The sequence below is a fragment of the Cyrtonyx montezumae genome, unplaced genomic scaffold (assembly GCF_038088225.1).
Source record: "Cyrtonyx montezumae isolate F1298 unplaced genomic scaffold, pur_monq_1.0 scaffold_82, whole genome shotgun sequence".
In the NCBI taxonomy this organism is placed as follows: domain Eukaryota; kingdom Metazoa; phylum Chordata; class Aves; order Galliformes; family Odontophoridae; genus Cyrtonyx; species Cyrtonyx montezumae.
In genome coordinates, this window is record NW_027072092.1 from 252,277 (window position 1) to 273,222 (window position 20,946).

Below are 20,946 nucleotides of genomic sequence, written 5' to 3' on the forward strand. Positions count from 1 at the left end.
CACCCGTTCATGTTTTTTCTCTGGGGTTTCGGGAGGTAGGATAGAGCTGGGGGAGGAGTGGGGTGAACTGCTGTTCCCCAGCTCTGGGCTGGGTCTGCCCTTGGTGAGGGCGAGCTGTGAAGTGCTGAGTGTATGGTAGAGGACAAAATGCAGCCCCCTCACCCCAGTGAGAGGTGTTCCCCACAGCTGGGCCCCAGTTCCACCCCTCACTTTGCTGCAGCTCTGATCCCAGCCCAGCGAGCTGCTGCTGCACGCAGGCTTTCTTGCTTTAGAAGGATATTCCTCCAGTAAGACAAGGTTTGGAAAATGGTCTTTATTGGTATTTATTTATAAATACAAACATCAGGAAGAGTCCATTTAGAGACGGATAATGACTTAAAAGGACACTGTCAAGTAGTTTGAGCTACCTTAGGCTGTTACCCTGTTTGAAAACAAACAAAGCTTTGGGTTCTGTACTCTGAGTTCTCTCTTAAACTCAAATCTGTTAAAAGAAATCAGTCCATCAGCTACACCCTGGCTCACAAATGGGGTTTGGCTCTCCTGTGCCTCAGCGTGAGCTGAGTGCTCTGCCAGAGCTGTGCAAACCTACACCCATCACTGCTGTGATGGCTCTGCCACCCTGAAAACTGGAGAAAGTCTGCAGGTGAAGGACAGGAGCATGCTCACCGAGGAGAGAATCCACGGGTTTGAATAAATAGAATGCATTAAAAGCTGTCTATAGGAATTGACAGTATCCTTTTAAACACAGCATGTGCTGGATTTCCTCCCACCAGTCAGTGCATCCATGGGACGTTCAACGTACACTGACAGGTCGGGGAATCTGAGTTGAGGAGGAAGGGGAAAACTGCTCCTGTGCAGCCCTTGGGACCGCCCTGTCCTCTGAGCAAACCCACAGCCACGAGCTGCGTCCCCAGGGCCCCACAGCCAGCTCTTCTGTGGCAGACTGCAGCAGGAAGGCCAAGCACCGCTCCCAGGGTCGGTTACCAGACCCTCTCAGGTGGGATCTGTCCCATACACGTGCCCTCTCCCTCCCATCCCGGGGCACAGGCAGCAGGAAGAGAGCCACGACGGAGCTGTGAGCTCACCCCCACCACCCCACCCTGCTCTGACCGAGCTCTGCCCCCATGGCACCCCTGGATTCTGCACCGTGCGTGGGGAGCTCAGTGCCCCTCTGGGTCAACCTCACCCCAAATCCTGCAGCTCCTGGCACACCCTGACTGCTGGGGGGGCACACAGCGGCCTCGCTGCCTCCAGACCGTTCCTCCTGGGCAGCACTTACCTGCAGGTGATGCAGCAAAACCACACAGTGCTCCTGCACAGCGGGACAGGGATCCACCACGAGCTCTGCTTGCTCCTCCTGCTTCACGGGCACGGGGAGTCAGGAGCTCTTGACCAGGACAATCAGCAAAAAGGTTCTGCGTTTATTTTCCTCAGGGGAAGGGGAGGAGGGGTGGGAGGGAAAGGACAGCAGAAGCAGCACTGGAGCAGAGGTTATAGCTTGCCCCTATGGCAAGAGTTACGTTCTCAGCACTGGGGGAAAACCTGGAATTCCAATCCATTTCCCATCAGCTCATTGCGGGCTCAGGCTGCCAGTGGTAAAAAAAATAATAATAATAAAAAGGACTTCCTGAAATTTAAACGGTTTCCCTAAGCTTTCTTTTTTTTTTTTTTTTTTTTGTTTGGTAAATCTCAACATTACCAAATTACATTCGGAAGGAGGCAAAAACTAAAAACCAAAACCAAAACAACCGAAAACCAGAGCGTGGGGAGGGTGAAACCAGGGCCCGACGGTCCAGACCCCGAGCTACAGCACGACCCCCTGGGAATCCTCTGAGCTGGATGCTCCAGGACACACAAGCAACAGATGAACCTCTGAGGTGAGCATGCCCAGGGGCAGCGGGGATGGAGCAGCAGAGCACGGCCCACACTGCTGCTCCTCCACCCCCCCACTGAGAAACAGACACAAAACCTGGGGCTTCGACACTCGGGGGGGGGGTTTGGTTTTGCTCTTCTTTTTGGATGGATGCAGGGATAAAGCACGTCCCCCTTCCTCTCTCTAATTTCCAAGGATCGCAGTGACTTCTCTAACCTCTACAGCAGCAACAGTCGTTTTGGGTTTGCAAACATCTCCCCCTCCTCACCCCATGGTTTCGTCTGAGCACGCCCAGCGGGAATGGTTCGGAATGATACCAATCCACCTACAGAAAAGCCAACAGAGCTCCAGCCCCAGAACGCAGAGTTCATCTGCTGGAACAGGTGGGGTGTGTACGTGGGTGCGGATGGGTGGCTACAGGGGCCGGCACCGCTGCCCCTTGCGAACGACACTGCATCGCCCTCCTCCAAGATCCGGGGGTCCGTTGTCACTCCAGAGGTGTCATTAAATACTCAGTTTGCAGGGATGGCCGCCTCCGGTGTCATAGGATGATGCAGCATCTGCAGAAGCGCTGTCTGCTGCCCCCCACCGACGGAGGCGGTGTCACCGGCGCGAAGTAAGCGTGGACTTTAATGTTGGGTAAATGGGTCTGGAAGAGAAACGTAGCACGTGAGGGGGAGGGCAGGATGGGCCGGAGCAGCAGCACGACGTGCGGACGGGGAGGACGGGTCAGGGTCCTGCTCAGGTTTCAGTTCACCACTGCGAAGCACAGAGCACATGGAGGGGCTGTGCTGACACCCTGGAAAAGCAGTGCCAGGGGTGATGCTTGTGGAGTGACAGCACACTGGGTGCCCTCTGCCTCCTGCTGCCACCGAATGGGCAGAGCAGCAGGCACAAAATGAGAGGGGACGGCCTCACGTTGCACCGGGGCAGGTTCAGGTTGGATACCTGGAACAATTTCTTCTGCAAAGAGCAGTCAGGCCCTGGCACAGACTGCCTGGGGGTGCAGGGAGTCCACGTCCCAGGGGGTGCTCCTGCACCACGGGGAGGTGGCACGTAGAGGGCATGGAGGGGGTGGGTTGGATGTGTGTGTGGGGGGGTCTCAGATCTTTTCCAACCTTAACGATTCAGGGATTTCTTTTCCTCCAATTACACTTCTCACATCCCACAGAGGCAGCACTGCCCTGCATTCTGCAGGTGACAGCCCTCGGGATACTTCATAAGGAACGAGCACCACCGGACCACGAGGGATGGGACACCGCAGCCCCCCAGCTCCGGCCTCGTGCTGTTACCCTGAGTCTCTTGATCCCCGCCCGCGTGATCTGCTGGCAGTCGTACAGCTCTATCCTCTCCAGGCTGTGGCAGCTCTTCAGGTGCTCCAGGGAAGCATCAGTGATCAGGGGGCAGTTGTCCAACTCGATCACCTCCAGGCGGTCGTGCGCGCAGGCGCCGTTCCCCAGGTGGCGAATGCCATCGTCCGTGATCAGCTCACAGTGGGACAAACTCTGCACCCAAACAGAGTCCGTGAGCAAAGAGCAGCCAACGCTCAGCTGGGGGCACCGGGGGGGGGGTGAGAGAGAAGCTGGCCCCGTGCTCTGTAAGGGCACGTGGGTGTTTGGCACGGATCTGGGCTCGCTCTGTGCGCCGGAGCCACTGTGGAGCTCCAGGGGACCCAGCAGTGCCTGCGAGGGGGAACTCGTGTGGCTGAGGGGGAGCAGAGAGGCGGTGACAGGAGAGACCCAGGAGAGAGGGCAGCGGGCACTTACTGCAAGGAATGGGATAAATACCTCTGCTATCAAAGAAACCATCTTTGTAAAATCTCTGTGGCCTTGCACATCATAGCCAGGGCTCTAAACACCTGCAGAAATAGAACGTCACCTGCTTTGTGCACTTCTGGGGGCTGTGTCCTAAAGGTCCTGGGAAAGGAATCAGGGCTTGAGCTGGGGATGGAGTCAGCCTGCAGCTCCACGGGGGCATGGCTATGGGGAGAGCCCACGGACTGCACCCCGTGCCCCCCAGCACTACAGCAACGAGGCAGAGCTCGCGGGGAGGGCACGGAGATGGACTCAACTCCCAGAAACACAGCCCAAGAGAAGCACTGCTCTCCAGAGCCTGTGAGCTCTCCAGCCTTCAGCTGCCCAGCTCTGAGAGGTGAGAACAGCTCTGCTCATACAGACTGACAGCTGCCTTAGGGACAGATCCTACTGAACGGGTGGGGAAAATCCTTCCAGGAGCACCCAGCATCCCAGAACTCAGGGCCAGGCAGCTGTGGGTGCCAGTTGGCCAAATACCCTCCAGTGGTAGAGGGACAATGGGTTCCTAAGGGTCAGTGCTCAGCTGAATTCTTCCAGGAACATGAATGACGTGTCCACAAAGCCAAAGAGACAAAATCCCACAGGCAGTGCATGAGATCCCTCCGTTTAGAGGAAGAAAATGCTGAGTGTCACTCTACTCACCAGAACCTGGAGCCGTGGACAGTGTATGGAGAGCTGGATTAGTGTGCTGTCTGTTATCTGCAAAAAGAACAGAGCCTCTTCATGCTGTGCACTTCACACGAGGACTTTTTACCCATCCCTACCAAGGGACAATGGCATAGAGGTGCCCACTGTGCACCCCCCAAGCCTCCCTGCCTGAAATGTCTGTGTCTGAGTGCAGCAGCTGTTCAGGTCCCTTCCACCAGGAGGGGCACAGCAGCATTTATTAATAGCAAATACAAAGAACTCAGCTACAAAGGCAGTGTTTTCTCATCCAGATCCTGTACGATCTTTTCGCCCAGGATTCAAAGGGAAGCTCCACTGGCACAAAGCCTGCTGCTTTTACACCACTTTTAGGCACTGCTGCCCCTGTGCAACACGTGAGGAACCAGCAGTGTGACTGCAGCAGTGGCTCCTACCTGGACACACTCCTCCAGGTCCATTTTCTCAAGCTCGTGGCAGTTCTGGGAACAAACAGAGGAGCAAACACACCAAATGAGTGCAAAGTTCAGGCAGCGAAAACAAACACCTACAACAAAGACAGCCCTTGGCAGGAACAGAGGTTTTTCTCCATGGAATAGCAGGAGAGAAAAGAAAGCTCGTTGCTTCTTGATGAAAACTGCAAACTGCACTCATTTCCACGAGTTTTTCTTAATTCATAGCAAGAAAAGGAGGTTAAACACAGGGTTGGTCATACAAACACCACATTTTGTAATGATGGCGTGCTCAACATTGCCCTCAGTTGGTTCAGAGGTGTGTGGGACTGCACATAAAATGCCTCCCACCCAGAGCGTGGGATCGAAAGCACCACACAAAGCCTCTTCCCTTCCATGAAGGAGCACTTACCCTGGCCAGAGTTGTGAAGCCCACATCTGTCAGCTGGGAGCACCTCGCCACTTCTAATATTCTGCACAGAAAGAATTGAGAGTGACTGTGGTGGAGTTTTGCCTTCCGAGCACCCACCCACAACACCTGAATGCACAGAAATACCCAAAGGTACAGAAATATGGGTGGAAAAGAGGAAAAGAACTGAGTTATAGCAAAGTCCTCCTGGAGGATTCTGCCCTGATTTTAAACAGAAGGTTTTAAACAGGAAGGAAGAGGCTGTGGAGCTGGGAGCCCCCTCTTCCAGCACAAATTCCACCTGCCATAAAATCGTAATGAGAAGCCTGCCATCATCACACCAGGAGGAAGCAGTGGTGTTTAAATGCGTTCTCAGCACAGAGGTAACCCGACCTCAACTGTTCTCCATTAAACAAAGTAAATAAATTAACAAAGCAAAAGTAGACATGCAAGGTGAGAATGCTGCAGGTGCACTACCACAGCATGGAGCACTCCTCCCACCGCTCTGATTGAGAAACCAGAGTCTTGCTGCAGCCAGGAGCAGCCCCAGCAGTGGGCTCAGCCCTGGCACCCCCAGGCCCTACCTGAGCCTCGGGCAGTTCTGTCCCAGGGCGTTCAGGATGGCATCTGTGATGTTGCAGCAGCCTGAAGCACACAGCGACTGCAGCTTGTGGCATCCTCTGCATATTGTAATGAGACCATCATCTGTTATTTGCTACAAGAAAAACAACAACACCATCACGAGGCATAACAGAGGAGTGGAGGCACGCCGCGCCGCGCGTTTCCCTCTTGGGTTTCCAACCAGGAACGTAACCGAGGCCACACTGTGCTTCCTGCAACCCAAAATGCACCCAGCCCTGCAGCATGCACACAGCCCACCCCAGCTGCTTTTTGGGTGCAAACACACATCTGTTCCAGTGCTGCAGTGGATCTGTATGGGAATCCTGCGAAGGGGAACTGCTGCTCTCGGAGCACCACCAGCATTCCGACCCCATGGAAAGAATGCTTCCAGCACGGGAGCTCAGCATGCAAAGCAGGGCAAGGAGGCTCCCACCAAACCCAGTGCTGCTCTCCAGGGGTTTATGAGCACTCCCAAGAGCTGTCTGACATCAGTTCTTTTTGAAAGGCTCAGCAGTTCACAGCTGCCCTGGGTGGTACTTACTAAGCACGTCTGGAGGTTTAATGTCACCAGCTCAGGGCAGTTTGCTCCGATGTATTTGAGAGCTTCGTCCTCGAGCTGGGAAGGAAAATCAGAGAGTGAAGCAACGCAGCAATGCTTGAAGCACTCCTCCAAAGGAAGATGTTGGGGACAACAAAATGTGGGGGCCGGGGAGGGCAGTGCACTGCAGCCTCCAAATGCACAGCAGGAGCGCAGTGCCACTTCCACCACTGCAGGAACAGAGTTCAAAGAGCCACAGCCCCACTGCTGATGGAGGGAGAGGCTGACCCAGGCACGAACAAAGCAAGCAGTGGGGTCACAAAGCCACCCCGGGAATGAAGACCCCCAACAGGGGCCACAAAGTGACACCACGTCTGTATGGCAACGGCGGAGCTCCCTCAAAAAAATACAGAGCGTTGTTTCAGTCTGAAGAGCACGAACACACCCAGAGCTCCTTCTTAAATCCATGAGAACAGATGGCAACCAATTGATGATGAGGATGTGCTGCCATCAGTATCACTCGTGGCTCCGTAAATGATGAGGAACTCAAGCTGTTCCTACGGCCTGAGCCCTCCCTTCACCTTCAGGAAACCCAATGGTGACATAAAGGCATGGAGCCCACCAGCTCCAGCCCTCACAGCTGTGGGTGTGACACAAGAGGGTGTCCCCCTGTGCACACAACGTGCCAGAGCTGAGCTTATCACTGTCACCCTTGAGGACTCAGCGTCCTTGCATGGGGAAACACTCTCCTTGTACACACAGCTGTTTATCTATAGGCAGCAGATGGAAATGGCAGTGACTCACGCACCCTGAGAGAAAAATAAATGCAAAACACAGAGCCCAGGGCACCAGGAGCAGCTCTAGGCTGCCAGGTCTACCCAGCAGGTGTAACCCTAGCCCAAACCTGAGCTGCCTGAAGTGCTGGGACACAGGCTTCAGCCCACTGGGGTCAGTGCTGCCCTCCTTTCCCAAGGATGAGAGGCAGAGACGTACACCTTGTCCTCTCTGTTGGAATTTCAAGACCCCTCTTGAGTAAAGTTGGGACTGGTCCCTGGTTCAGATGTGCAGCTCAGGCTCACGAGGGAGATGCTGGTGGAGCACTGAATACATTACACTTCCCACTGACTCACCAGGTAAAAAGTAAAAATAAGACAAAAAGAAATTTGGCCTCCGTGACACAAAGGAGGACAGGGAGCAAACCAAGACACAGCTGTAGGAGCCCACGTGCCCAAGGGAGCAGCAGCAGTCCCTGCACCCAGCCCAGCAGGGACACGCCAGCCGCTGCCCCTCGGTGCAGGGCACTGTAGCCATACCTGTGTGCAGCCCTTCAGGGACAGTGCTTTGAGGCCCCCGCAGCCCCTCACCAGCGCCTGGACTCCATCCTTGGTCACTTGGTCACACCAGGAGATGTTGAGCTGCTCCAGCAGTGGGCAGCCCTCGCTGGAGAGGTGAGAGGAAAAGGCTGGAAGCTTTTGGCTTTGTGTTAGAAGGAAATCTTTCAAGCTAGAAGCCAGGAAAACCCCATTTCTGGAACCCACCTGGGCAGCACTCACACCCCACACTGATGAGGCCCCTCCACTGATGCTCAGAGCCCACAGGAGCAGCACTTGGACACCTCAGCTCCTGCACAAGGACGGTGCTGCCCGTGTGCTCTCTGCCCATAACCCTGAGCCATAACCCAGCACCGGGCTGGTTTCCACCTGCAGCTCTCCCCCAGGTGGGACTCTGCAGGGAGCTGCCTGCAGGAGCAGTGCTCAGCCCCATTTGCAACCAGGAGGACACGCGGATGCTCTCAACATATTTATGACACCCGCAGCACAAACCTGCCCATGTGAAATTAGGGGTGCAGAGGGAGACCCTCAAGGGAAGGAAAAAAACCAACAGGCTCCAGGTATTCTCATGGAGCTACAAAGGTAATGTAACTGTTCAGTTATTATTTCAAATCTGTCTTTTCCTTTTGGTGTCCAGATACCCTCTCCAGGATTATTTCCCCTGCAATGCTGTTTTCTTGTGTTTTATCACCAGGACATCACTTGACACTTTTTTGGTAATAGCTCAGCCCCTGTTGTTCCCTTTGGGGGTCCCCACACCTCCCAGCAGAGTCAGCCTTCCCCTTCCTTTCCTTTCCTAGACCACTCAGGCAGCACTGTGTCTCCTAAGCAGTTCAGAAAGACAAACAGTCTCACATTCACCTCCCAGCTATGTAAACACTCAGCAGCACCCTGAGTGAGCAGGAGCAGGCTGGAAGCAGAGGAGCATTTAACAAAGGCAGGATGACTTTTTGGGTTCACCTCCAGCCCCAACCCCTCCTCCAAATCCCTGCTAACAACCACCAGGACGGACAGGGGGCAGCTGGAATCCTTTCCTCTGCAAAGCCCTGCAGGGATCTGAACTCTGCACAGCCACAGCTCAGCCTGCTCCGGTCTCCTGTGCTGGACCACACAGTGTTCACCCAAGCACCTTTAGGGACAGGCTGGTGGTGTCCTCCTACCTGAGTGCCTTCAGGGACAGGTTGGTGATGGAGGTGCAGGATGCCAGGTCGAGGTGCCGGAGCTTGGAGCAGAACTTACTGAGGCTGGTGCACGTGCTGGAGGAGAGCAGCACACGATGGGTTTACCCTGAGCACTCCTCGCAGTGCTCAGCACAGAGAGGGATAACAGGGAAACAGAGAGGAGGTGGCACTCACGCGTCTGTGATCTTGGTGCAGCCATTCAGGTTCAACACTTCGATGTTTCTGCAGTTCTGTGCAAATGTCCTTTAGCAAAGGAAAGGCAAAACACAGCTCTTTTCAGGGTGCTCTACCACGTGTAGCGAGCGTGGCTGCTACAACTCGACTAGATGGGCTCCAGGGAAAGAAACAAGCATAGAATAAAACAGATCGTTTGTGTTGGCCCTCATCTTGCCCTGGGATCTCCCACTCCTTCGTCACTCAGCACTGACAACACCACCACAGTGTGAAGGTGAGATGATCAGTGATGTCACTGCTCTCAGTGCTTTCTATCCCCCACGAGCTACGGATCACAGCACCACAGATGCCCTCTCCACAGCCCCAAACCTCCCACCCCCACGAGCTGCAGAGCCCCTCTGTGCCATGGCTCTACCTCAGTGCATTGTCCCCCACTCCCTGGCAGCCGCGCAGGCTCAGCTTCCGCAGGAACCCCCCACACCTCTTGGAGATGTTCTCCACCACTCGGCCCTGGCGAGGACAGAAGGAGCAACATTAACACCCCAAAGAGTCCACAGCAACGATAGAGAATTCTGTATGTTAAGCACAGTTGGTCAATTCTTGGAAAACACAGCAGGGAGAGGGGAATGATTCAGCTTCTGAAGGTGGACAGAATGGAGCCCCCAGGGCAGCAGTGGAGCTCAGGACGCTCAGAGCCGAGCAGGGAAAGCTGCAGTGCCACTGTGACAGCAGAGCAGCACAGCTCCAAACATCTACAAACACCTCAGCCCCTTCCATTGCTACTCCAAAAGCACTGGGAGGAATTGGGGACCCCCCACAGAACCAAAGATGTTTTCCTAAAATCTTTCTCCAATCACTCAATCCATCAGTAACTCAACACCGGGCCAGGCCCAGCGCCGTGCACAGCTGGAAGAGGGACAGCAGCTCCACCACAGCTGTGCATGAGTGTCAGGAACATCTGGTGCCCACCTCCATGGGCTGTGCAACATCTGGGCCACATCTGGGGAACATCTGGGCCACATCTGGGGTGCAGAGCCTGCCCCTATGGCTCCAGGAAGGGCTGAGACAGGATGAGCATCTCTGCAGCTCCTCTAGCAAGCCTACACGTTCCTACTCTTCAACAGGAAAATCTAGACTGAATTTGTGTCAGGGAAAGGACTGACACTGCTTAAGAGCAAACACAGCTTATGCCACATTTAAGCCCAGCAGCACACAGCAGTGTTTTGTATTAAAAAAGGGAACTCAGTGCTCTGACACAGGGTGGTGGTGACGTTCACAGCACCCAGGAGGAGGGTGCTCCCCCTCTGCCCCATGGACAGGCAGCTCCAGCTGTGTGACACAGCACTTCCATGGGGCAGAACTTGCAGGGCACCTGGGAGATAAGGATCTGTTATCAGGAACAGCAATCACAGCATGTGGAGCTCAGGGGCAGGAGCCCAGCCCTGCAGGGAGAGCACACGCTGCTTTAACTCCTTCCTCCACCAACACCATCTGCATTTCCCCACTTGCATGCACTGCAGTTACCATCCGCCCAATACTTCTGTCTGTGGAGTGTCAGAATGAGACACTCCTCTCTCCTCCCTCCAAAACATCCTGAAAGGAATATAAGTGTTCCAGTAAGAGGGGTTTTGGTGCCGTGCTGGGCTCTCCTATCCTGATAAATGCAATTTTGCTGTTGAAACAGTGACAGCAGCACCTGCTGCTCCTCAGCACACGTCGGGGCCAACCACATCCAACAGATCTGAACAACCACAGGGGAGCATCCCTAACACTGCACCTGTGGGGAACCCCGGGCAGCCTCCTCAGCACTGTGATACAGACACTGAGTTCTGTCCATTTCCAAAAGCTGAATGGGTTGTGAGCCTGTAATGACTCCCCAGCGCCGCGAACCGAAATTAACGATTTCAGTCTCCAGGGAAGACAGGAAGGGTTGAGCTGGGAGCATTAATCCATGCTAGGCTGTAATTACATTTCAACAAGAAAAATGGGTTTGTATGTCACTTAATTATACCTCAATATCCCTCTGGAAATCAAACAGGTCAATTCGCTGCCAGTTACTGCCATCCAGGGCCAGAACGTTCCATGCCTTTATCAGGGGAAAAAATGCAAATGTCTGGTTAATATGAAAAATAAACCAACAACCTGCCAGCAGGGACCCAGTTACAGCTGGTTCCTTTTAGAAACAATCGTTCTGCCTCAGATGACAACACAACAATTAGAGGCAACGAGAACAGCCCCGTTAGGGCTCACTGTGAGCACACTCACAGCCCAGGGAACCAACAACAGGGTTGGGTTGAAGCCCCTCACCCCGCTGTGGGCTGGCTGCCCCCAGCAGGTCGGGTGCCCAGGGCCCACTCGTGGCTTTGGGCACCCCCAGGGATGGGGCACCCTCACCTTGCTCACATTATAGATGAGAATCAGCGATCGTTAACTCTGCCCTTAGTAAACCAAGGAGGTTTTCAGCACAGTGTCAGCAAAGCTGAATCTTATCACAGCCCTGAGTCCATCATTATGAAAGAGGGCACCCATAGATGAGCATGGGCGTATTTTTACAGCACACCCACTGTGAGCACCGGGCTCCATCTCCAGCACAACACCAGCTCTTGTGCAAGCCACGCAGGCTTACACCAGCAGACAACTGTGAGCCCACTGACTCCCTGCATTTTAAACCTGTTCTGGGTGTTTGTTTTAAGGGCTGCTTATTGCCAAAAGGACGCCCAGCAGCTCCAGAGGAAAGGGCAGTTATCAGTGGGTGCAAGGTGCAATGTGACAGAGGGAATGCAGAGCTCTGCAGCTCTGACTTTAAAACAGTGTGTCACAGAGGGACTGTGGTGTTCTTTGGTTTGGGAACAGGACCCAGTGTATGTACATGGGCTCATGTCAGCTGCCCCAGGAGGCTCTGGCACTCTCTCTTGAGCATGAGATGCTGAGGAACAGTGGTTGGAGCAGTGTGCCAAGCTCCCTGGTACAAAGTCCTGCAGCAGGAGGAGGTTCTTACCCGAGAGACCTGAGCACAGCGACACAGAGTGACCACGTCCAGGAAAGAGAAAATTCTGCAACAGAAATGGAGAAGAGATCTCTGTGGTTACTCCACGTTTATGAGGCTGAAAATGTGGGAAACAAAGGGGAAAAAGAAACAACAAAAGGACTGCAGAGAGCAATAATTCCCTGATAACGCAGCACCCAAGGGGAACTCTGAGAACCACTGCCCCAAACCACTGCCACTTTGCACCCAGTCTTCCCCTGGATGAAATGCTGTCTGTGTGTGCCCACACATGAATGCTGAGGGTGCACTGAGCACAATGTCAGTGCACAACAATACAAGGAAAGCAGAGGGAAATGAGAGAAGCGAGGGAAAATTCCTACTTCTACCCCAGATTCCCATCAGAGGAACACAAAAACCCACCCCAAGTCCATGGGAACAGCATCCGAGCCAATTACAGGGCCCCATTTCTGTACTTTCATAAAAATCACTTTCTCCATGGAAATCCTGGGCTATTAATAACCACCTCATCCTCCTGTCAGGGCTTTAGGTCCTGGCCCAACTCCTTCCTGCTTCCTGCTCCTCCCTTCCCAGCCTACACCCGGCACAGGGTTGCCAACACAGCAACACCTGGGAGCTCCGCCAGGGCCCAGGGCTCCTCATTTCGGGGATGCACATCCCTCTGCCCTCCTGCTCCCCTTCCATTCCTCCCCTGCACTTCCCTGGCCTCTCTGAGCCACGTGCTCGAGGACTTCTTGCTCCAGAAGCATTCACAGAGCATTCCTCAGTGTTTTGTGCCCTGCTCGGAGCAGTGACTCAGCAGACCCAACCTCACACATCGCTCTCAGCGGCTCCGCTGCGCACTTTAGTCGGTTCAGACCCGGCTGCAGCCTCAGCCCTTGGCACAGCCCCAGCAGAGCAGCAGCACAGCTCTGTCCTGCAGCACAACGCTGAGCTGAGCTCCCAGGGGGACGCTGCAAACCCCCCTCCCCCCGCCCCAAAAGGAGTCACCAAGATATCACCCTCCTTTGCCACAGTTATAGTGTGGGATGAGCGCTGGGCTTCATCCCAGCAGCTTGTGTGGGGTGTGACGAAGCCAAGGGAACCTCTCTATTCTGAATACAGCACAAGAAAAGCAAAGCTGATGAATGTCAGGGTGCTCTCAGTAAGAGCAGGACGCCAGAATTCCTCCTGCAACCATCCCAAGGCAGCAGACCCTGAGGAAACGCCGCTGCTCTGCCCGGCCTCAGCTCACATGGTGCACGCAGAGCTGACAGCGAGCAGAAAACCCACACTGACACCTCCACCATCAGACAGGGATCGGAGGGGCCACACTGGGGGAGTGAGGATGGGGCTCTGCCTCCCTGCCCAGCTCCAGGCAGGGCAGCTGGAACGTGATGCAGTCAGAGCACTTTTCAGCCCCTTCATCCATGGGGGATTGCCTGAGGCTCCTCACTTTCCCACTGCAGCCAGCTGAGGGTCAACATCTCTGGTTGCAGTCCCCATTGCAGCAGAAAGCTCTAACCACAACCCAGGCAGGACCCCCAAGGAGTGCAGGGAGGTCCCAGAACACACCCCCCCCCCCCCCCCCTTACCCCAGTTCCCCAGCAGAGCACTGCTGGAGCTGCTCATTTCTGGAGCTCGAGGTGGGACAAAGGCCACCGTTCCCCCCTCCTCATCCTCCCCCTCTTTCTTTTGCTCAGGCACAGCTTTCTCCTTCGCAACCACACACACGAGGCATCAATGCCATCTGCAGAACGAACAGAGCTGGGAACAAGGCATCACGCTGTGGTGCCACGCAGACACACACGTCTTTGTCTCCCAGACAGTGACACATTGACAGGAGATTCCTGCAGATGAACGCGTCCAAGTCTCTCTTTCAAAGGCCGCACTGTCAATCCGCGCTGCTTCATTTGCACAGTACGCTAACAGTGGATTCCAGCTCTCAAAACCATTACGTATGAACCTCAACGTTTATAAACTCCATCCCCTCCTGTCTCCCAGGTTCCACGTGCCCCGAGTGCTTGCCCTGTCCTGTGGCACAGCAGTGACATCAGGACACCAAACCACCCCTCACCTCCTCACCCCGCTGACCCCCAGTGCTCTCCATGCTCCCCATCCTGCCACTGCTGCCCTACACCCACCCATTAAGGAACCCATTAAGGAACATATCAGTCCTACAGCTTTCCCATCCACGTAACATCAATCAACAGTTTAAAAACTGGCTCCTAACAACACAAAGCAGGCTGTGCAACTGCTTCTCTTTGTGGCTCTGCCAGGACCCGAGCCCAGCTCGTGCCTTACACCAACAGCACAGAGCATGGGGCACAGGGGGCTTACCGCAGCAGCAGCTCCTTGGGAAGCTTCTTGTTGATCACAGCTTCGTCGTTGTTTGAGAACATCTGTAACCACAGGAAGGACAGCAGGTGAGCTGGGGATCTTCCTTACAGAAACAAAACCCACATCCGACCAACCCCATACCCAACCCCGCTGCAAGAGCACGAGGAAGACCTCTTTCCCAAGAAGCCCTACAAGAAGGCCATGGCAAAGCCTCGTGTGTTTGGTGAGGAGCATCTCCATGGATTGAAGACACTGTGGGGAGAGCTCCAAAGCAGCAGTGTGCTCGGAGGGGACTGCAGCAGCAGGGAACAGGAACGAGCTCTGCTGTTGTGAATGAGTACTCCTCAGACTCCTGGAAAACGAACTGCTCCTCCTGAGCTTTGCACTGGGACAGAGCACTGCTGGAAGGGCTCTGGGGAGGGTTCACTCATCCCATGGGTGCAGTGCACACAAACAGCACTGGGGAGCAGCCCAGCACCCCCTGTCCCGACCCTCTACAACTGCTTTCAGCCACAGGAAATTGAGTAACTGTAAATCACACATTCTGGAAGTTGTTTTGAAGCGAGGGAAAGGTGGAGGGCCACCGACTGCCATTACAAATTAGGGATTACACGCACAGCTGTGTGTTTTGTCACATCTGTCCCCACCCAGCCTGCATGGAGATGTGTCACAGATCCACCTCCTGAGCTCAAAATGAACCTTTTGCTCTTCTGAAATGGAAGAACCAGAAACGTTGGTGTGGATTCAGGCCGAGCTCAGCCCCAACATTACCACCAGATTTGTCCCTCCAACCTGCAGGTTGAGGACTGAGTCCCACTGCTGCTGCGTGTACCGGGAGCTCCGTGGCACCACTGGCCCCGGTGTGACCAAGCAGCAAGAGGAGAAGAGAATCAGCTCCTGACCAGCCAGGCTGATTACAGGCTTAATATCCCTAAAAATAGCTCCGTGTGTGATTTGTTCAACGTACACCGTCGGATCACTCCTTCATGCACTCAGTGCTGCCTTTGAGAAGCTCTGCACAGAGGGATGGGACGAGGAGCTCCCTTCCCACAGCCCAACCACGGGCTGTGTCCGTTACAAAGTCAGAAGGAGCCAGCCCAGCCCTGGGCACAGGGAGCACGCTGAGCTGGAACACAGAACCTCACACGAAGCACGAGGACCGCCCGTGCCGCCACCAAACTCAATTCTGAGCGCCCATTCTCTTCTGTCTTTGTTTTCTTTTCTCTTTTAGCTCCACTCAGAGCCTCCACCATCTGGGCCGCAGGACGTTTTGTGACCCATCACACAGATGTGATTCAAAGTGGTGCTGCCTCTTTCCGTGGCCTCCAGTTGTGTGTGAGCAGTGCTACGCTGGTTCCCATCTGGTCCTGACTGCCACGACGATGATGATGATGGTGCTGTGGGCACAGGGATACGTCCTCAGCAGTGCTGGTGCAGCCCCACCTGCAATGGGTGTGGGATGGCCCAGGTGGGACCGGCTCTGCATGGCTCTGCCGCGCGTCGCATTGGCTTTCCTAATGCTGTGACTCAAGCACAATCCCGGGCAAGGCGATGCAGCAGTGAAAACAGTAATTAGGTGGTGCAGCCTGGGCCCCAATTAAGACTGGTATCTAAACCAACACAAGGCATGGCGGACACGCGGGGTGGCCCTGAGCCTGTTGGGCAAGCTGCAAGGCACAGCACGGCCCTGCCAGCACCCCACGGCCACGGCACAACCAAACCCAACCACGGCACAGGGGGTCAGGCTGAGCACCAGGAATGGCTCCTTCCCCTCAGAGCAGCCAGGCAGCAGCACGGGCTGCCCAGGGGATGGAGTCGCTGTGCCCAGAGGTCTTCCAGCACATGGGGATGTGGCACATGGGACACGGTGAGATGGGCTGGGGTTGGCCTCGGAGGTCTGAGGGGTCTTCGTGGATCCTAACGACTCCATGCTTCCCCCCCTGCTCTTGCCCAACGATCCCAGCTGGGAACAAAGCAGCCAACACTTGCGACACAGGCAGCTCCTGCAGGTGACACGGGCAGAGGTCGAACACCCGCTCATTTAATCCATTGCTCGTAAAGCTCTCCCTAATTACGGTGGGGCCGTGCTGGCGGTGCCTAGCACAAAGCACCGGGTGAGAGCGCCAGGAGGCAGAAACCGCCCCAGCCCCACTAAAAGATGCAAATGAAAAGCAGCCCAGGTTGGTTCCCGAGCTGCCCTCCCTCTGTCAGCTCATTTCCCAATGCAATCACTCCCCGTGTCACCGAGCAGCTGAGCTGTGCCCGACCCTCCTGCAGCCCCACAAGTTCACCACTCGTTATCTCCACTGTCAGATCGTGCAGGAACGCTGGGGCACTTCTCTGCCCAAAAGGCACTGCTCTCAGGAGCACAGCCTTACAGCAAAGCGTGGCATGAGGCAACACCACACGAACACCACGAACATCAGTGGGGACAACGAACAGGAGAGCAGGGAAGCACTCAGCTTTGACACCCCCACCCCAACTGTGGGCACAGACTGTCCTCCCCACTGCCACCTTCCCACAATAGGAAAGCTGCTCTGACCCACGTGCCCCACATCACCTTCCCCTCAGTGGCAGTTTTCCTTTGCTACGTGTCAGACACTATGGGATCAGCTCTGCTCCTGCTCCCACTGCACCCCTCTGCTCACACAGCCCCAGTGCTCCACCACGACACGGTCCCAACCGAAGCACAGCGAACAAAGAGACCCAAAACAGATCTGCTCCGCACAGAAATACAGGAATCACGTGGATTTGGGAGACGGAGGATACTCTGAACGCAGACAGGACTCGTTACTTCAAGGCAATAGGATTCTGAAGCATTTTGAGCTCCCCATCCTGCCTGCAGCTTACCTCGTCCCAGGGCAGCCCCAAAAGTCAAGAGTCCCAGGAGCTGTGCCAGCCGGGTCAGAGTCCTCCCAAAGTCAGCATCCTAAATCCCAGCTGAGGACGCATCTGTCGCAGGGAAGGAGTCCACTCCCACTCCCTCACAGCCATCCCCGCACGCACCCACAGCTTTTATTTTTTCCATAGCACAAAGTGCCCCATAAATGCTGCACAGCCCCATTCGGCCGCAGTTAATTGGAGGTTTCGATGGCTCCCGCAGGAAGCCGGGACGGCGGCTGCTGCTGGGTTTGTTTTGTTTTGTTTTGCTTTTGTTTAAGGATGTAGTGGAGACTTACACGTATTGCTCACAGCCTGGAAAAAAAACAACTGTAATTACTCCAGGCTGACGACGTGGCTGAGCACATCACACGGGGACGGCAGCACACCGGGCTCTGCTCACAGCCCCAGCCCTGGGCCGGGTACCCAGCACTGCTCCTGGGTCTGTGCCACGATGGCAGTGGGAACCAGCTGCTCTGCTCCAAAAACAGCACTGGGAAGGGGTGGGGGGGGGATGAGCACCTCGGAGGTGCCCAGGCTGGCGTGTGTGGTCAGAACATGTGCAAGAAGCAATGGGAAGCGGGGGCTGGGGCAGGTCAAAGCAGCACCTCCCCCTCCCCCCACTGCCCTCTGACCCAGAGGAAAGCACTGAACCCCACATGAGATCAGGACGATGACCCTCTCCAGATGACACCAATGCCACTGAAAATTCAGAGTCAGCCTTTTTGTTTGCTCTGTTTGATTATTTTCTCTTTACACTGCGCTCAGGACAGGCTCTGTCAGGGCTGGGCACTCCACAGCTCCCACTTTCCTTTAAATCCGAGCCCCCCACTCGTGCAAGGGCTGCACACAGAGGACCCCCCCACACACACACACCGCAGCAAAGGCGCTCAGCCCATCTCCCACCACTGCACTCCATGACTCCGATAAGAAGAAGTGAGAGCCCCCAGCAGCTCCGCCGCGCTCAGCAATTTCTGCTCCATTGTCCCTATGTCACATGAAACAGCGGCTGCAGCGAAAGGCGCCTCTTTGTCAACAAACAGAGCTCTGAAAGCAGAAGCGTCGCAAAGCGTTGCCCGGAAGGTGCACCCCCGCTGACCGAGGGGGAAAGGGGAACGTTTTGGCTGTTCAGCCCCAAACAGCTGCGAAATTTCACGTATTTAAAGGCGAGGAGCGCTCAGCTCCCCCCCCCCAGGGCGGATATAGACACGTAGAGCTGAGAGGGTCAGGGGTGGCAATGCACACAAACCTCATCACCCTCAACACAGCTGAGATGGGGAAGGCCCGCGGGGACCGTCCGGGTGATGGCTATCAGCACGGACCCCCCCGGCATCACCATTTGAGCATCTCGCTTACCGAGCAGTGCGGGAGGGGCGTTCAGAAAAGCAATGCCTCCCGTTTCAAGAGGAACGATTGCGACCACGGGAGGGGGGACACGCTCAGCAGCTCCGTACCGGAACCACCCCCAACCGAAAAGAAAAATAACGACAACCAAAGAAATAAAATAAACCGGCAGCGCTCCCCCCGCCGCCCCGCAGCGGACGGGGTCCATCCCCGCACCGGAGGACTCAACGCAGCGAAGCCCGAAGGCCCCGCGCCGCACGACCCCCGCAGTGCCCCCCCCGCAGCCGTCCCCGCGCCGGGGAAGGCCCCGCCGCACCGCACCGACCCCGCGGCTGCAGCCCAGCGGAGCTATCCCCCCCCACCAGGCCCGGGGAGCACCGGGTCGCCCCGACCCCCCCACCCCGGGCAGCCCCGTTCCCCCCGGGCCGCACCGCGTCGCTTCCCCCCACCCCGGGCCCCGCAGCCCCCGCCGGGCCGAGGCCGCGGCCTCACCTCGAAGCGGCTTTTGGTGACGCCGTTCATCTCCCTGCGCATGGCGAGGGGTGTGCGGGGAACCGGGAAGGGGGGGGGGAGGGCCCGGCCGGGGCCCGGGGGGAGCGGAGCTCCTGCGGCCTCAACTTCAACCCCAAACAAAAACACGGGGCACCTGCCAACAACGCGAGCGCTCATTGGTCGGCGCCGGGGCACGGCTCGTGCTGCAGCGGGGGGGGTGGGGGATGCGAATGGGAGGGAGTGCGCGGTTCTCTTGCCCCCCCCCCTCCCCGTCCTCCTCCTCCTCCTCCTCCTCCTCTTCCTCCCGGCGCCCACCTACCCCGCAGAGCGCCGCCGCACCCATCGCGCCCAGGTGCTGCCGGGGGGGCTTTGGGGATCCCCACCCCTTCCCCGTACTGGGGGCTGCGCGGTGTACCCCTCCCATACACACACACAGACACCCCCGGGGGAGCGGTACAGCCTCGTCGCGCCTCGCCGCACTTCGGGGGGGGGGGGGGCAGTAATGGGGGGTCCCGGGGGGAGCAGCCGCCGCCCCGCGGTTCCCTTCCGGGAGGAGCAGACAGGGCGCGGGAGGCGACCAATGGCGCGCCGAGTTGGCGTGACGTCACAGTGACGTCATCTGCGCGGGAAAATCGAGCATGGCGGGAAGCGCCCCCTGTGGGCACCGCGCGAGAACAATTAACAACTCAATTAACGCGGATTTACAAGAACGACCACTTAGAAAAGGCTCATTTTCTTTTAATCTCAACGGGAGGAGCGTGGGCTGAGATTAAAAGGTTTGGCTTTTATTCTGTGCACACACTGCTCTTTCCCATACTGAAAAGACATAAAGTATCATCGAGAATAAGCAAAAATAGTTCAAAAATAAAAACGTTTGTTGAGAGACCGAGCACTGCCGCATCACTCCGCTGCCCACGTAGCGGTGGCGGTGCCCTCACCTCTCCCCAGCACCCCTCCTTCGTGCACAGCTCGGGGTCACACAGCACAGCGGAGGCATCGCCCCGTGTGGGTTTCACACCACCCACCTCGAGCAGGACACGTTGAATTTCGAACGTTGGCGGACAAGGAAACGCGATCAGCTCGTTAAACACGGTGCTGTACCCACGACGATGCTCAGTGGGGATTCCTTTCAACTTTCTCACGTGGGTAAAACGTGATTCCAACCACCAAACCGTCCTGGGAAAAGCCCGGCCCCCGTTCTGCTTTTAAGAGCACTGCTTCTGCCTCCACGCAGCCCAGAAGGGATCGAAGGGCTTAAAAAACAGAGGGATTTAAGGATCGAAGGGCAGAACACAAACAGCTGTCAGCCTGCAGAGCCGGGTGGGCATCGCCTCCAGGAGCAGGGTCTCAAAAGTCACCCGGCGTTGTTGTGTCTCTTACATCCTCTTCAGACACCCCTCAGTCATAGATTCTGATGCTGTGTAAGATAACATCATTGGCTCCAGGTTTTTTCTTTTTAATCATCTCAGCACAGGAAGATGGGAGCACGGGGTGGGGGGAGCTGCAGTTGGAAAACACGAGGGACAGCTCTCCAGTTTGGGGGTGGGTTGGAGAAATTCTTGGCTCCTGCACCCTACAGGAACCTGGGAACTAAGCTGATGGCAGGAGGAACGGTGAAAAATCCCTACAATCAACTGAACAACCACCACCCTATGGAAGAGGATCTGCCTCGCTATGGCTTGCAATGGAGCCAGGAAAGAAACTGCTTGCCTGAGCGTCAGAGCAGAAAGCAGAACTGCAAATCTCGGTGGTTTGCAGTGTAAATCCTTGACGTGTCTTTGGGAAACATCCCCAGATTTGAAGTGTCATCTCATCCCCGTCAGTGAAATCCAACAGGAGCAGGATTCTGCCCAGAATTCAGAAGATGTGTTC

At 55.9% G+C, this 20,946-nt stretch overlaps 1 protein-coding gene across 5 annotated transcripts; it reads right to left on the reverse strand.

Annotated features, from left to right (window-relative positions):
* Positions 1 to 2,250: 2,250 nt before the first annotated feature.
* FBXL20 (F-box and leucine rich repeat protein 20) lies at positions 2,251 to 19,424 on the reverse strand. Of its 5 annotated transcripts, none has more exons than XM_065753823.1 (15): positions 19,394 to 19,424; positions 14,359 to 14,420; positions 12,034 to 12,088; positions 11,047 to 11,121; positions 9,451 to 9,545; positions 9,036 to 9,104; positions 8,841 to 8,936; positions 7,663 to 7,825; positions 6,353 to 6,427; positions 5,775 to 5,905; positions 5,194 to 5,254; positions 4,767 to 4,811; positions 4,330 to 4,386; positions 3,166 to 3,378; positions 2,251 to 2,522 (listed from the first exon to the last, which is right to left on the reverse strand). In XM_065753823.1, exons 1-15 carry the CDS (start codon positions 19,415 to 19,417, stop codon positions 2,415 to 2,417), a joined length of 1,329 nt encoding a protein of 442 aa, XP_065609895.1. In that variant the 5' UTR covers positions 19,418 to 19,424; the 3' UTR covers positions 2,251 to 2,414. The 5 variants fall into 5 exon arrangements, with proteins under 5 accessions (XP_065609895.1, XP_065609896.1, XP_065609894.1 ...); XM_065753824.1 differs by lacking the exon at positions 19,394 to 19,424 and adding an exon at positions 19,075 to 19,135 and having other exon boundaries at positions 7,663 to 7,789; XM_065753822.1 differs by lacking the exon at positions 19,394 to 19,424 and adding an exon at positions 19,075 to 19,135.
* Positions 19,425 to 20,946: the final 1,522 nt, after the last annotated feature.